The sequence below is a fragment of the Bos javanicus genome, chromosome 22, assembly GCF_032452875.1.
Source record: "Bos javanicus breed banteng chromosome 22, ARS-OSU_banteng_1.0, whole genome shotgun sequence".
In the NCBI taxonomy this organism is placed as follows: domain Eukaryota; kingdom Metazoa; phylum Chordata; class Mammalia; order Artiodactyla; family Bovidae; genus Bos; species Bos javanicus.
The window spans coordinates 50,535,685-50,550,950 of NC_083889.1; the positions used below are offsets into that span (position 1 = coordinate 50,535,685).

The 15,266-nt window shown below is 61.2% G+C and overlaps 3 protein-coding genes across 7 annotated transcripts in view; 2 read left to right on the plus strand and 1 right to left on the minus strand.

Annotated features, from left to right (window-relative positions):
* GMPPB (GDP-mannose pyrophosphorylase B) lies at positions 1 to 6,602 on the plus strand. Its single transcript, XM_061396903.1, has 10 exons — positions 1 to 85; positions 193 to 326; positions 441 to 521; positions 609 to 657; positions 793 to 935; positions 1,146 to 1,304; positions 1,390 to 1,468; positions 1,543 to 1,670; positions 1,754 to 1,936; positions 2,014 to 6,602. Exons 2-10 carry the CDS (start codon positions 198 to 200, stop codon positions 2,143 to 2,145), a joined length of 1,083 nt encoding a protein of 360 aa, XP_061252887.1. The 5' UTR covers positions 1 to 85; positions 193 to 197; the 3' UTR covers positions 2,146 to 6,602.
* RNF123 (ring finger protein 123) overlaps positions 2,364 to 15,266 on the minus strand; it is a 27,198-nt gene continuing 14,295 nt past the window's right edge. For 4 of the 5 annotated variants that reach the window (XM_061396872.1, XM_061396873.1, XM_061396871.1 and 1 more), the window contains 17 exons: positions 14,824 to 15,022; positions 14,305 to 14,450; positions 13,927 to 14,010; positions 13,074 to 13,181; positions 10,419 to 10,596; positions 9,612 to 9,686; positions 9,376 to 9,463; positions 9,200 to 9,287; positions 9,036 to 9,120; positions 7,661 to 7,800; positions 7,371 to 7,559; positions 7,201 to 7,276; positions 6,906 to 6,990; positions 3,223 to 3,365; positions 2,981 to 3,075; positions 2,786 to 2,871; positions 2,364 to 2,706 (listed from right to left, as the gene is read on the minus strand). In XM_061396872.1, the coding sequence (XP_061252856.1) occupies positions 2,586 to 2,706; positions 2,786 to 2,871; positions 2,981 to 3,075; positions 3,223 to 3,365; positions 6,906 to 6,990; positions 7,201 to 7,276; positions 7,371 to 7,559; positions 7,661 to 7,800; positions 9,036 to 9,120; positions 9,200 to 9,287; positions 9,376 to 9,463; positions 9,612 to 9,686; positions 10,419 to 10,596; positions 13,074 to 13,181; positions 13,927 to 14,010; positions 14,305 to 14,450; positions 14,824 to 15,022 (1,986 nt within the window). In that variant the 3' untranslated portion in view covers positions 2,364 to 2,585. The remainder of the gene's footprint in view (positions 2,707 to 2,785; positions 2,872 to 2,980; positions 3,076 to 3,222; positions 3,366 to 6,905; positions 6,991 to 7,200; positions 7,277 to 7,370; positions 7,560 to 7,660; positions 7,801 to 9,035; positions 9,121 to 9,199; positions 9,288 to 9,375; positions 9,464 to 9,611; positions 9,687 to 10,418; positions 10,597 to 13,073; positions 13,182 to 13,926; positions 14,011 to 14,304; positions 14,451 to 14,823; positions 15,023 to 15,266) is intronic. The other variant, XM_061396875.1, reaches the window with a different exon arrangement.
* Positions 4,167 to 6,602, plus strand: AMIGO3 (adhesion molecule with Ig like domain 3). The gene has a single exon (XM_061396897.1). It carries the CDS (start codon positions 4,167 to 4,169, stop codon positions 5,703 to 5,705), a length of 1,539 nt encoding a protein of 512 aa, XP_061252881.1. The 3' UTR covers positions 5,706 to 6,602.

Consider the following 15,266-nt stretch of genomic DNA (forward strand, 5'->3'; position numbering starts at 1 on the left):
AGGTAGGAGCCCGAAGCTCTCTGTTTGCTGTGGCCGCCGAGCTAACGTTATCGCGGACTGGGCGGACAGGGCAGAGTCACAGTTGGTCAGTCTGGCTAGTGAAGGGCACGGCGGCGGGAGTGTGCGGCAGGGTTCCGCTAGGCGGGCCGTGGACACCTCGGAGCTTCGGACTCACTCTTCGGCCGCCCACAGGTGCAATGAAGGCACTGATTTTGGTGGGCGGTTATGGGACGCGTCTGCGGCCGCTGACGCTAAGCATCCCGAAGCCGCTGGTGGACTTCTGCAATAAGCCCATCTTGCTGCATCAAGTGGAGGCGCTGGCTGCGGTAAGGCCCTGGTCGGGGTCTTGGTAGGTAGTGGGATTGGCCAGGGATTGGGGATCGGGGACTCCGTGCCTTCGGCTGAGCCTGCCTGGCGGCGGGCGCTGTTCTGTCCCCCAGGCCGGCGTGGACCACGTGATTCTGGCCGTGAGTTATATGTCTCAGGTGTTGGAGAAGGAAATGAAAGCGCAGGAGCAAAAGGTGAGGCACTGACTTTTGGCCCTTTCCCTTGGTCCCTGCTCTTCACTCTGATGAGAGGAAACTGACGGGGGCGTTTCTCCCTTCCAGCTAGGAATCCGAATCTCCATGTCCCACGAAGAGGAGCCTCTGGGGACAGGTCAGGAGAGACAGCAAGATCCCTTGGAGAGGGTTTAGGGCCAGGAAAGGGCAAGATTAAGCTTGGATGGGGATTGCTGAGCCTGGTTCCAGGGGCTCAGACCCTCAAGATGATGGTGGCCTCCGTTTCCCCCAGCTGGGCCCCTGGCCCTGGCCCGAGACTTGCTCTGTGAGACTGCAGACCCTTTTTTCGTCCTGAACAGTGATGTGATCTGCGATTTCCCCTTCGAAGCCATGGTGCAATTCCACCGGCACCACGGTCAGGAGGGCTCCATTCTGGTAAGATAGCACGTTTTCTTTCTCTGATACGCATGTCCTCATGCCCAGCGTCTCCCACTCTGCAGCCTTGAACTACCCGGTGGTGTTGTGGGTGTAGAGCTGTGCAGTTTGTGCCTTTAAGCATTGGGGACAAAGCGTGGGAAATTTAGGACAGCATGTACATCAAGGCTCAGGAGTACTGGACTAGGCCTGAAGTCCCCCTGCACTCAGGTGACCAAAGTGGAGGAACCCTCTAAGTACGGTGTGGTGGTGTGTGAGGCGGACACAGGCCGCATTCACCGGTTCGTGGAGAAGCCGCAGGTGTTTGTGTCCAACAAGATCAATGCAGGCATGTACATCCTGAGTCCTTCAGTGCTACGGCGCATCCAGGTGTGTAGAAGCCAGCTGCTGGGTGGGCTGGGTAGGACAGGCCACCACTGCCATGACCCTGCTCACGAGCTGCCCACTCTCACAGCTGCAGCCCACATCCATTGAGAAGGAGATCTTCCCTGTCATGGCCAAGGAAGGGCAGCTCTATGCCATGGAGTTGCAGGGTGAGGCAGGGAGGCCACCGGGTGGGGGTGGTCTGTGGCTGGGCTGAGCCCCCTGATGCATTCTCCCCCTGCAGGCTTCTGGATGGACATCGGGCAGCCCAAGGATTTCCTCACTGGCATGTGCCTCTTCCTACAGTCACTGCGACAGAAGCATCCTGAGCAGCTGTGCTCAGGCCCTGGCATTGTGGGCAACGTGCTGGTGGTGAGGCCCCTGCCCAGCCCATAATCTGTCCCCTCCATCCAGGAGGACAGGTGGCCCACTTGGCTTTTCCCCGCTGTCCTCAGGACCCAAGTGCCCGTATCGGTGAGAACTGCAGCATAGGCCCCAATGTGAGTCTGGGTCCCGGTGTGGTGGTGGAGGATGGCGTGTGCATTCGGCGGTGCACCGTGCTGCGAGACGCCCACATCCGCTCCCACTCCTGGCTGGAGTCTTGTATCGTGGGCTGGCGCTGCCGTGTGGGCCAGTGGGTAAGCTCTGGGCTGGGCTCGGCGGGGAGGGTGGGGACCACCTCTGCCTCACTGCTGTGCCCGCCTCCTCCCCGCAGGTGCGCATGGAGAATGTGACAGTGCTGGGCGAGGATGTCATCGTCAACGACGAGCTCTACCTCAACGGGGCCAGCGTGCTGCCCCACAAGTCTATTGGTGAGTCAGTGCCGGAGCCACGCATCATCATGTGAGGGGTGCTGCGGGGCCGGTGGAGCCCATTTCCCCAGTGACAAGGGGAACACTGGCTTGACTCGTCCAAAGGCCTTGGACTCATTGCCATGTGACTGGGGAGGACTGGATAAGGCTGAAGTTGCCAGACACCTGCCTTCTCCCATGGACATAATCTGGCAAGATCCTTGTTAGACAAACCCCACAAAGCCCACTCCCTTAAGAACAACTGGGCTGGGACTGTATGGAATAATAATTTAATGCTCACCGCGGCCCTGACTGAAAATCAAGCTGAGGCACAAATAGGGCACGGCTGGGCCCTTGCTGACGGGGTTCACACAGGCTCACACAGGCGAGGAGGTGGGATGGGGAGGGGAGGGGGACGGGGCAAGGGGCTCATGAACAGGGCCCAGCCTGGCTTTGAGTTGAGGGGTGGAGGTTCCTGCGTGTGGGCGAGGCGGGCCTAGGCAGCCGAGGAAGTGGCACTTGCGTGGGCGGCCTTGTCCCAGTCCTCCACTGACACGATGGTGGCTTTGCAGAAGAAGCAGTCCTTATTGTTCATCAGGTGCTGGTCAATGCAAGCTCTGCAACGGCAGGGTGCGCCAGTGGCTGGTGTAGCCCCCTTCCACCTCCCCCGCCCCCGCGCCCGAGGGGCCCACTTACTTGCAGGACTTGTGGCCACAGGGCTGGAACACAGCAGAGATGGGGTGAGCGTAGCAGATGGGGCAGAGGTCTTCCTCACTGGTGGGCTGCAGGGAGCAGAGTGCAGGGTGGGCTGGGTCAGACACCCAGACAAGTGGGTGTGCACTACACACACGGTTGTGCTGACATGCACTGAGCTGCTGTGGCCCCACTCACCAGGGAGGCAGCTGCCGCCTGCGCAGATGCAGAGGTTAGGTGTGCCAACATCTGTTCCACCTGGGCCAGCTCCTCCATATTGATGTAATCTGTATCTGTGGTGGGGGTGGGGTGGGAGGAGGTGTCAGGCCAAATGTGGCCTCAGAACCCAGTGCCTCTTTAGTATTTCCAGCCTGGGAATTTGTTCTTAAGACGAATGACCTGACCCAGCCCCAAATCCCTGTCTTCCCTGGCCCACTTACAACTCTGTAGGGAGAAATGCTTCCGGTCAGGGGCAGGCAAAGCAGTGCCAGGGGCTGGGGGCTCCGGCTGCCCCAACAGGTAAGATATGGAGCGGAGCTGGAAGCAGGGATCAGCCAGGAGCACTGACGTGGCTCTCTCCGTCCTAGGTAGGAGAGGGTACAAGGGAAGTCAGGAGCCTGGGCCTGAAATCCCTATTATTGGAGGGGTGGGGTCCTGTGAAAGTCCAGCCCACTCCCGTTACATCCTTGTTCGTCCCACCCTATCTCCCTCCTGCTCTTAGATCCTCCCAGTAAAGTCCTAGATTGCAGTAAGGACCCGCTCCTGAGCAGGTCAAAGGGGGCACCACCATGAGATGGTGAAAGTCCACTTGCTCTCTCTTACACATTAACCCTACAGAAGAAACACCTGCCCCTCATACACAATAATCCTTCAAGGAAAACGCCATCTCCCTAATACACGTTTATCTTCAAAAAAAAAAAAAAACCACAAGCAGCTGGAAGGCGTACCTCCCAGGCTTCCTCTTCTCTTCCGGGAGACAGGTCCTCTGGAAAGCCGCCGGCCAAACTCGCGCCCCCTGGCGGCCACGCGAGGACTACGGTCGCGGGGGGGGGGGGGGGCGGGACGCGGCGGCCCCGCCCCTCCAGTGGGAGCCAATGGGAGCCGGCAGTCCCGCCCCCTGAGAAATCGCCTCCCGGGGAGTATTTAGAAGCTTGAGAGCGCTCAGGAAGGCACTCCAGGAGGGAGCTGGGGAAGCCCGAGAAGGGCGTGGTGAGCGAGCGCGGCCAACTCACTTCTCCAAATCTGGAACTAGTCAGCCTTGCGAGACGGAGCCCGCATCCTGGCTCGCTGACCGTCGCCCGGCACTTCTCACCAGAGAACCGGGTGAGTCTCGGATCTGTGCCGCCCACTGAGCTGCCCTGTCCTGGCCCCGGCAGCCTCCGATATGGCCCGGCTGGTGCTGCAGAGCACACTACTGTGCCTGCTGCGCGTCGGGTTAGGCACCCAGGACTCAGACAGCTTCCTGCCCCACGCGCCTCATAACTGCCCCCACAAATGCGTCTGTGCTGCCGACCTGCTGGATTGCGCCGGCCTGGGGCTGCGGGAGGTGCCGGTCACGTTACCGGTCGCGGCTGCAGACCTCGACCTGAGCCACAATGGGCTCCAGCGCCTGCCCCCTGGCTGGCTGGCGCCCCTCTCCCGGCTCCGCGCCCTGCATTTAAATCACAATGAGCTGGAGGCACTGGGTCGGGGAGTTTTCACCAACGCCAGTGGCCTGCGGCTGCTCGATCTATCATCTAACGCCCTGCGGGCACTTGGCCGCCACGACCTCGACGGGCTGGGAGCACTGGAGACGCTGCTTCTGTTCAATAACCACCTGGCGCACTTGGATGAACGTGCCTTCCACCGCTTGGGCACGCTCAGTCGTCTCTACCTAGGCTGCAACAAACTCTCATCTTTCTCTTTCAACCACCTGCACGGGCTGGGCGCGGCCCACCTGCGTATTCTGGATCTCTCCTCCAACCACATAGGACGCACCCCTGTGCCTGACCTGGCTGCGCTGCCTGCTTTTCTCAAGAACGGCCTTTATCTGCACGACAACCCGTTACCCTGTGACTGCCGTCTCTACCACCTGCTGAGACGCTGGCACCAGCGGGGGCTCAGTGCCGTGAGCGACTTTGCCCGCGAGTACACCTGCCTGGCCTTCAAGGTACCTGACTCCCGTGTGCGCTTCTTTGCGCACAGCCGTGTCTTCGAGAACTGCTCGGTGGCCCTGGCTCAGGACCTGGAGCGGCCAGAAGAGCAGCTGCACGTGCAGGTGGGGCAGTCCCTGCGGCTACACTGCAACACTAGTGCCCCAGCCCTACGTGTGGCCTGGGTTTCCCCGCAGCACGAGCTGCTCGTGGCACCAGGATCTCGCAATGGCAGCATCGCCGTGCTGGCCGACGGGAGCCTGGCCATCGGCAGTGTGCAGCCGTGGCACGAGGGTGTCTTTGTGTGCCTGGCCACTGGGCCCCGCCTGCATCACAACCAGACGCACGAGTACAACGTGAGTGTGTCCTTTCCCCACCCGGAGCCCGACGCGTTCAACACCGGCTTCACCACGCTGCTGGGCTGCGCGGTGGGCCTGACGCTCGTGCTCCTCTACCTGTTCGCGCCGCCCTGCCCCGGCTGCCGCCGCTGCTGCCGCCGCACCTGCCACTGCTGCCGCCGCTGCCGCCGCTGGCCCCAAACACCCAGCCCGCTCCGGGAGCTGAGCGCACAGTCCTCGGTGCTCAGCACCACGCCACCTGACGCACCCAGTCGCAAAGCCAGTGTCCACAAGCACGTGGTCTTTCTGGAGCCTGGCAGGAGGGGCCTCAATGGTCGTGTGCAGCTAGCAGTTGCTGAAGACTTCGACCTCTACAATCCCTCGGGCCTGCGGCTCAAGGCTGGCTCCGAGTCCACTAGCTCCACAGCCTCTGAAGGTCTGGTGATGACCTAGGCTGCCCATGGCCCCCACTGAGGCCGCTGCCTGCCTGCTGCTTGCCCTGCTCCCAGCTGCTACCCAAACAACTGCCAGCTGCTGGTGGGAAGCCCTGGGCTTGGTCTTCCAGCCTCCCACAGCGACCCCACTGGTAGAGGACTTCAGGTCTCCTACCTCTCTCCTGCTTCTCCCCATCACTGGGACCTAGCAGGGCCTACGTGTGCCCACGAGGATTGGAACCAAGGCCCAGCTGGAAGAGCCCTTGCAATCAGAGCCCCAGAATGAGTGGCGGGGCCGAGGCGGCCTGCCATTACGGAGAGTGGTGGTGAGGCAGGGAACCGTGACCACTTTGCGCTCCCCAAGGGGACGGGAAGGGAGCGGCCTGCAGGGGAAGAGGAAGAGGACTTCAAATGAAGACCAGTCCCCACCTGCAGGGTGCAAAGAGGAAATTCCAAGCCCTTGCTCTGGTGAAATATGACTCCCCATGCACCTACATTCAGCTACTTCAAGCTTCACAAGTCCATGCAGTCTGGTGAGCAGGCAAGCAGCAAGTAAGCTCCTTAAGGGACCCCTTGAGCATCACAGGCCACTGAGGGCAGGGCCTCTCCCATGGGCTCACAAGACAGCAGTAAGGGGCGCCACGGCCTGTGCCCCCAGCTTGTTTGTAAAAAGCCTGCCAAGCCTGGCTGAGACCCGAGGGCCCAGCTGGAACTTGCTGTCCCCTGAGGGTAGAATCCTCTTAAGGGCTGGCACCAGTCTCAGCCCTAATGGCTGAAGTAGTGCCCTGGCTTCATATGCATCTCACCGCTCCCACTGTGGGGAGGCCAGGGAGGGGGGCTGGGCCAGGGGGCCCACAAGTGTCCTGGATCCAGCTGTCATGGGATTTCTCAATAAAGGCAGTACATGCTCACTGTTGGAGGCTTCAGACCCAGGTGTGTGCACTCAGCTCTGAAGCCCAGGAGGGCTGTCTTGGCATGGTAGGATGGCACCCCCACCCCTAGCACTGACTCTTGGTGCCCGAGGCCAGGGCACCTGCGCTGCTGAGGTCCTGGGTTCTCCTGCTCCGAGCTGCTGCCATGGCCACCTAGTTACTCGTTACTGGGTTCACACCTCTTCGAGCTTCCTTTGGTGCCCAGGCCTGACTGAGGCCCACGTGAGGGTGAGCCTCAGGAAGGCCCCACCCAGCCCCCAGAGGGGAGCGCACTCCCCAGCACTCACCCTGAGGCTGGGCCATGCACCAGGAGCCGCACCAGGATGCCGGTCACTGCCACCAGAATGGGGTAGTGGTCCACACTCTCCAGGCCTGCGGGGAAGGGAGCAGGGGCTGAGCCTTGAAAGCGCTCCTGCTGCAGGGCCTCCAGCGCTTCCCTCCGCCCTCCCTGCAGACAGCTGAGCTAGGCTGGGCGTGCCAGGCCCCAGCGGTCCAGTGCAGGCTGTTGGGTCAGGCAGCACTGCTCCGGGCAGAGGAACCGAGGCCTGCAGTGTGTTGGGTCCCGGGCTTCTAGGTCCTCACCAGGCAGCCGCAGGGTGACCACACGGTCAAAGAGGTTCCTCTCAGCTGTCACCCGGTTCAGCACCTGATTGAGCAGCTGTGGGGCAGGAACCCGATGGTGGGTGGGTGGGCGGGCGGGCTCACCACTAGGGTGTCCCCAGGGTCCCGACCCCTTGCCCAGATGGACACACCTGTGCGAGCCGCCGCAGCAGCATCTCAGAGGTTGGCCGGGCCCAGTCGAGGAAGATCTCCGGCACCAGCGTGATGGTCATCTCCAGGACGCGCAGCAGGCTGACCGACAGGTCAAAGCAGGTGGCACATACCTTGAGCTGCCGGCTGTCCACAAAGTTCCGCTCCAGGCGCTCCGCAGCCTGCTGGATCTGAGCCCCGCCACGTGGGCGCCTCTCAGGAGTCTGCCCACACTGCAGGTGGTGCCTCATCCTCTGCCACCCCCGGCCCGCAAGGTGCCCCTGTGACCCACCTCCTGGATCATGCCAATGAACTCGGAGAAGGCCCAGTTGAGCTGGTTGAGGACACTGTTGAGGAAGCTGGGGGCCACGTCTGGACCCTCCCGCAGCAGGTCTGCCATGTGCTGCTGCAGCAGGGTGGAGGGGCAGGGCTCTGCGGGCACAGGGCAGGGGGCAGTGGCTGGGCATCATCACACCCCGGTCAGCGGCCCCGCCTGCCCACCTCTGTCCTCCCTTATGGGGCCACTGGTTAAGGGCAGAGAGACAGCTCTCTGGGAACCTCAGGTCTCGAAGGCAGGGGCACAGTGTGCAGCGCTACCAGGGGTTAGGGCTAAACCTGTCCCCTCCCTCTGCTGGGCCAACCACAGGCTGCAGTTGTTCCCAACCCCCAACCCACCCCAAGTTCTAGAACGGCCCCCAAGCGCCAGCAAGTCCACAGTCACATGCCCTTCAGGGTGTGCTAGACAGACAGGGCGGCCTAGAGCCCTCTCCACTCATGTCAAGGCCATTCTCCCCAAGAGTCTACTTTGAGCCTTGCCATCCTCCTGTCCTCTGCTGCCCTTGGTGTGGCCTTGGCAGACGGCTGAGGTGGTGGGTGCCAAGTCTGGGCTGACAGGCAGCAGTAACCAGAGCCCTCAGCCGCACCCGGGCTGGCCAGCCCTCCCCCAGCAAATCAATAGTTCCGGCAGCAGCGGACGTGGATCTGCCCCCTGCTCTCCATGGGCAGCTCAGGTCCACCCTAGAGCCAGGACCAAGGCAACTGGCAAGGACGTGCCACAAGGCCCTTGGCCTCTGGGGACCCCATTAGGCCCAAACACTGCCCACAAGGGCAGAAACACCCTGTGGGCTGAAGCGGGCCACTGTGTGGGGCAGGTACCGCGTGGGGGAGGTGGGCTCTGCAAGCTAGCCTCCCCAAGACCCTGGGCTGGGCCCAGTGAAGGTCCTCGGGCTCACAGGACAAAGGATGCAGACTTTGCTCCCAATAAATGGCCCCTTCCTCCAGGTAGCCCCGTGGACAGCCTCTGGGGCCCTGGCCAACCCCCAGTCTGTGCCCCTGCCTTGACTCAGGTATCCAAGGTCAGCACCACCAGGCGGAAGTAAAGGGGCAGAGGAGATGGAGTTGGGACAAGCCTGGAGGTCAGGGAGCTGGGTCAGAGGACAAGGGATAGGGCGCGGTCGGTGCGTAAGCTGCCAGCACCCATGGGTGTGCAGAGATAGTCCCAGAGTGTCCTCGGATTGGAGGAAGGAGAGAATGGAGACCCTGGGGGATGGACAGGAAGTTCGGGGCCCACCGCGAGTCCAGGACTGGGGCTGGGAGAAGTGGGGAAGTCTGTGAGAACCTCAGAGCAGCGGGTGAGGGTGCCCTGCCTGCCAGACCTGGGTACTCACTCTGGAGGCTGGGCAGACTGGCATCCTCAGGTTTGGTTTTTAGCAGGTGTGGCAGCCGTGTATAGCGGTACCCGAACCCACAGCCCTGGGGTAGAGACGCCAGGAGGTCAGTGGGGCAGGGAAACCCCTCCAGCCACAGCCACTTCCCCTCTAGCCAGCTTTACCCGCCAGAGCCGAACCAGGATCCAGTTGGTCTGGGCCCAGGGCCGTTGCTCATAGGGAGCCAGGAGGTTCCTCACCATGGCAATGCGCCTGCAAGAGCAACGGGTGGTGGGCCCGGGGTGAGGCTCGTGCTGTGCAGGGCAGCATGCCTGCCCCCTGCCCCCGGACCCCCACTCACTGCTCCTCAGGGATCCGCTCCACGGCTCGCAGGGAGTTGGGGTAGCACACGTAGCTGGCCAGGGCCTGCATCAGTGAGTCCCGGATGTCTGCCGGGACAGGCCACACCTCAGCAGGTGCCTGGCATGATCCTGGTGCCCATGCCTTACCCCGACCTGGGGGCAATCTGTGCAGAAAATGGCCAGCCCGGGGTGCTACCCTGTTCCCATCCCCCAAGCCCTCTGTCCAGTGCCTCACCAGTGCCCACGATGCGTGTGTCTGCAAAGTGTTTGGCAAGGATGGCGGCCAGACGGGTCAGGGTCTCCTCGTAGCCTGCAGGGTGGGGTGACAGGATGAGCTGGTGGGGAGTGCAGACGCCAGCAGCAGGCACATCTCTTGGTGGTGGGCTTGGGGAGCGGGCTCCAGACCCAGCTCCAAGGTCTGGGCCCAAGCTGCCATCTGGGGACTTTAGGCAGTACCTTCACTAATGGTTGGCCAGAGACTAAGGCACAGACTCAGGATGGGGGCTGGGTAGGCCCCGAGGCTGAGGGCAGGGCAGGGGACAGGCCAGGAGCCTAAAAGCCCACAGCCTGATCCAGCCAAGCCCATCCTGGAATCCGGGGTCTGGGCAAAGCCCCTGCTCCTCATGGCCACCGGCAGGGCCCCCGCTCCTTGCTGTGATCTGCAAGCCCACCTGCCCCTGCGTGGGATGCCACACCCCATGGTCAGTGCCAGGATGGAGGGTGAAAGGCTGGCTGGCTCCTGGGCTGCAGCAGCACCAAGAAGGAAGCGACAGTCCTGGCAGGGCGGGGCAGGGCTCCTCACAGCCTGTACTCCATCTTGTCTGCTCTCCTCCTCACGCAGGGAGCAGCTGTTAGGTCTGTGGCTGCTGGTCCTAGGACAGGGCTCTCCGCCAAGCGGGACTTGTGCAGATGCTTGTCTGATGCTGTCTGAGCCCATGTGGGATGTGTGCTTCTGGGTCATGGGGGCTCAGAACAGGGCTCCCGGGCTCACTCCGCAAAGGCCCCCTTTTCTGCCCCCTCCCAGCCTGAATGGCCCCATCACCTGGGAGCTCCTCCATGCTGTGCACGGGGCCGAAGTAATTCTTGAGGGCGCTGTAGCTGTTGATGGCCACGCTCAGGTAGAACTCGGGCATGAAGGCAAAGAGAGAACCCGTGCGGTCACCGTGCTCGATGGTCCGCAGGCAGACTTGAAGCAGCCAGTAAATGTCCTGCATCTTCTCCTGCGGGGGGAGGTGGGGTGGACAGGTACTGCAGGCTGCTGCGGAGTTGGGGGCGGGGGGGGTGTCATGGGGTGCAGCCCAGTCGGGGGATGAGGAAAGCTCTCCCAGGAGCATGACGTAAGGGCTGGACTCCAGGAAGCAGGAGAGGAGCTCAGGCAGATGTGATCAAGCACTGCTGGGCAGGCAGGACAGGCCACCAGCCTGGCGAGGCAGCGCTACAGCCCCGGCCAGAAGCCTGTCTGCACTGTTTCAAGGTACGCAAGGCCTTAAGTGAGAGGGTGCCTTGTGACCAGAAGCTTTTGTTGGGACGCTGCCCAGAGCAGAAGGGGCTGCAGGGGCAAGTGGGGATGAGCCCATGAGGAAGCTACGGCCACAGCCAAGTCCAGGACAGCAAAGGACTGGACCGCCGGGAGTGCGGAAGCACAGAGGGGCCGTGGGAGCGAGGGACTTCCCTGGCGGTCCAGTGGCTAAGACTCTGTGCTCCCAACTAAAGAGTCCACGTGCCTCAACTAAGACCCAGTGCAGCCAAATAAATTAATATTTTTAAAACTTTTAAATGTGCATCAAAGAACACAGTCAACAGAGCAGTAAGACAACCCACAGAGTGGGAGAAAATATTTGTTAATTGTAATGTGCTAAGGGGTTAATACCCAGAATACAGAAAGAACTCCTACAAGTCAAAAACAGAAAAACAATCAAATTAAAAGCTAAGCAAAAGGATGGACTAGACATTTCTTCAAAGGATATAAAATACCCAGTAAGGTCGACGTTACTAACCTCTAGGGAGATGCAAGCCAAACCATAATGAGGTACCACTTTACATAGGTTAGGATTATTATCAGTGAAAACTTTCTTTTCAGTGACAATTATTGGTGAGGACAGGCAGAAATTAGAACCCAGCGTCCTGCTAGTGGGGCTGCTACAGCCGCTACGAGAAACAATACGGCAGCTCCTCAAAAAAATTAAAAACAGAATTACTACACGATCCAGCAATTTTGCTTCTAGTTATACACCCAACGGAATTTTAAAAAATGGGATCCTGAAAAGGTATTAGCACCCCATGTTCACAGCTGCATTATTCATAATAGACAAAAGGTAGAACCACCTCAAATGTCCACAGAGGGATAAGTGTGTAAACAACACGTGACACACACACAACGGAATATTTACTCAGTCTCAAAATGGAAAGAAACCCTGACATGCCACAGCACAGATGGACCACGCGATGGTAATGCAGCGTGAAACACGCCAGTGACCAAGTCTACTTACGTGTGTACCGAGAGCAGTCAACCTCAGAGACAGAAAGCAGAACCATGACTGGGAACAGCGGTGCAGGGGAGTGGGGAGTTAGTGGGTCTAAGTCTCAGTTTGGGGAGATGATGGAAAGAGTTCTGGAGGTGGCTGCCCAGCGATGTAAACACACTTAACACTATTAAACAGTGATTTAAAATGATCAAGATGGTAAGGCACGTATTGTATTTTACCGTGATTTTTTCCAATGGTTAAGATGGTAAATTTTATGTTGTAAATAGTTTATCATGATTCAAAAAGAAGGTAGAGAGATGGGTGGGTGAGGTTCCTAAGAAGACAGTGAGGGAGGGGGTGGCAAGACTGCCTATGGAGGGAGGTGGATGGGCATGAAATCCCAGTGGTGGGAAGACAGTGCCCATCTTTGTGGGGCTGGAGCAGAGGGGTAACAGGTGGAGGTGGGTGGGGTTGAGGAGGAGCCACCAGAAGAGAGAGCAAGCAGAGATGGCCAGGTAGAGACAGGGAGATCAAGGGTTGTGATCACCCACTCATGCGGGAGGGGCATGTCCACGAAGGTGAACAGACGCCCTGACACGGGCACCTGGGGAGCATCCAGGGGCGCTCGCTTGGTTGCAGGGGAGATGCCAGGGCAGCTGGGGAGATAAAACAAGTGCTGTGGGGCCAGGGCCGGGAGACGGGTGTCGAAACAGTCACAGCAGGAGTGCACTGTCTGTTCGTCTGTCCTGGAAGGGCAGACTCAGCTTTCTGGTTTGTTTCTGAACTACCAGGTCACGAAGGCATGTGACATTCTCCAGGATCTGGGCATATTATTCAATGAATGAGGGAATGAATGAGTGAGGAGGGAACAAGCCAGTGTCCTTAACAGCAGGGGATGGAGGGAGTGTGAGAAGCAGACTGAGGCTGGGGAGGCCAAGGGCCCTGGTCGCGCTGGGAGAAGAGCAGGAGAGGCAGCAGGCCCGGGGGCAGGCGGGACAGACTGGTCCTCCAAGGGGGACCATGAGAGCTAGAACGAGGAACTGTGGCCCACGGACGGCATCTGCTTGAGTTCACGGGCATGAAAAGATAGGGGTTATGGCATGCGGTGGGACAGAGCCTGAGGAGGTGGGAGGGGGCAGGTGTGTGCCCGAGGCCAGCAGCACCCGGCCTAGCCAGTGGCCAGCCCATGAGCCGGCAGAGGGAGCAGCCACGGGCCGAGGCCCCCTGCTCACCTGGGAGTACACGGCGGCGTGGACCCAGGCCAGGCGGCGGCTCAGGTGGTCCAGCTTTTCTGAGAAGACCTTCTGGCTCTTGCTCAGCTCTGCCAAGATGTCCTTCCTCTGCCACCCAAGGAGGAGGAGCAGAGGGCAGTCAGCACAGGGTCCCGTGCCCAGACCCACGCAGCTTGGCGGGGCCCAATGTGCCCAGGGCAGGCACAGGGCAGGGTGGACCCGGCTCCACTCTTCAAAACCCTCCTCAGTCTGACCTGCCGGTGGGCTTGGGCAAGCCAGGGCCTCGGGGCCCCTCAGAGCGTGGATATGGGGCTGAGCTGAGCCCATGGTGGGGCTCCCCCAGGAATGCCAGGCTAGAACTGCAGCTCTGGCAGCTGCTTTTGCCCTGAACAAGTCCAGGCTCTGTGGGCAGGCAGGTGTGGGCTGGGGGCTGCCCAGACAGGGAATGGCTCTGGTCCCCAGCTTGGAGAGCTATGGCACAGGGACTCCAGAGGAGGCAGGGCGGCAGGCCCTGCTTCCTGCTGACTCTGCATGTGGCCGAGGAAGCACTCGGGGCGAATCCATAATTGATGAGGAGAGTGGGTGTGCGTGAGCACTTAGTGGCCGGGTGCGGGCACCTTGGCACAGGCCATGGCTCGCTAACAGGGCTCAGGCCGGGCCTGGCCCTGCTGCCGGCCCCACTCTCACTGCCGTGGGCCGGCCAGGGCGGGGGGTGGGGACAGGGGAGCTGCTGGGCAGCCCTCAGGGCCAAGGAGCAGGTTTCCCTCGTGGGCCGCCCTGGGGACCCCCAGCGAGCGAGCCGCCCTCTGCCACAGCCTGCCCTCCCCAAGTGCCACCTGCCCGCCCACCTTACCCGCTTAGGGCACCGGCGGAGCTTGTCCTCTGTGTCCCGCAGGGCCATCGCGTACTCGTTGACATCATCGGACACTCCCACCATCTAGAGCACCAGAGAGCGGACACCACATGTCCAGGGGGACCCTTAGGCACCTCGCACATGGTTCTCCACACACAGCCCAGACCCCAGCCCCACCAAACCGGTTCTTCACCTTAGGAGGACAGCCCCCTCCCACAGAAGTCAATCGGGTCAGGCCCAAAGGGCAGAAACACTAGTCTTGCTGTGACATATGCTCACGCGCACAGCTGTGCCCAAGCACCCCTGCAGAAAGTGGGTTCGTGGGCACACACAGACGCATGCAGACACACAGAACCACGTGACACGCGTGTGCGAGACCTTGCCCAACTGCTGGTGAACACTGAGGTTATACATCATGACGATGCCATCTAGGACTTCCAGCAGGGAGTTCTCGGTGAGGGGATGCTCAGGTTCCTCGGGGGGCCGCCCCACCAGCAGGCCCTCATTCCACTGGCTACCCTCGACTAGGGAACAGGGGAAGGACAAGGACAGGGTCAGGGTCAGGGTCAGGGTCGGGGCCATTCCAGTTCTCGTCTAAGCCTATGGAGCCAGGAGGGGCCTCGCAGCAGAAGGGAGCCCTCACCCGCTGCCCAGGCCCCAGGACGGACCTGCAGGGAGAATGTGGGAGCCGGGCGGGGGCGGGGAAGGTCCTGCCTCCAGGACCTATTTCTGTAGCATTGATCTCCCGCCCTCAGAGTGCACTTCCCATACCCTTGAGATGCTGCCAGGCCACAGGACCAGGAGGGAACGGGTGTACTTGGCTTTGCAAGAGGGAAGAGTCTCACAGGACAGAAGGTTCCGTCAGGGGGGCCCCGCCCGGCCCTGCCTGGCACCTACTGTCCTCACGGGTCCTCTGCTCTGCGCTCAGCGTGCGGACCTTCACTTTCTCCGAGGCACTCAGGGGCCGCCGTGGGGTCATCAGGCTCACAGCTGCGGTGCTGAGGAAGCGGTTGGCTCGGCCCAGGGTTGGAGAACTGAGCCAGCCGGGCCGAGGCAGGGGCAGCGCGCCCCCCACGGCCAGGGCCTGCATGGGGCGCTGCGGTGGAGAGAGGAGGCCAGACTCCACTCAACAATCCCAGGGCCTGGGCCCGCTCTGGGCTCCCTTGACTCGTGGGCGGGGGATAGACCCCACAGGGCCCCGTTTACCGCATGGCTGCACCTCGTCCTCCAACTGCCCCCGCCCAGCCTTCACTGTGCCTCTCAAGGCCCGGGGTCTCATACGGCCTCAGCAGCTGGCAGCCCTCCCACCACACCGGCCCTCCACGCCTCCCCTACAGCAC

Coding starts and splice junctions, on each gene's coding strand:
- GMPPB (XM_061396903.1), top strand. CDS start 198: ATGAAGGCACTGATTTTGGTGGGCGGTTATGGGACGCGTCTGCGGCCG. Junction 658..792: donor AGAGGAGCCTCTGGGGACAG/GTCAGGAGAGAC, acceptor CGTTTCCCCCAG/CTGGGCCCCTGGCCCTGGCC. Junction 1,937..2,013: donor GCTGCCGTGTGGGCCAGTGG/GTAAGCTCTGGG, acceptor TCCTCCCCGCAG/GTGCGCATGGAGAATGTGAC.
- AMIGO3 (XM_061396897.1), top strand. CDS start 4,167: ATGGCCCGGCTGGTGCTGCAGAGCACACTACTGTGCCTGCTGCGCGTC.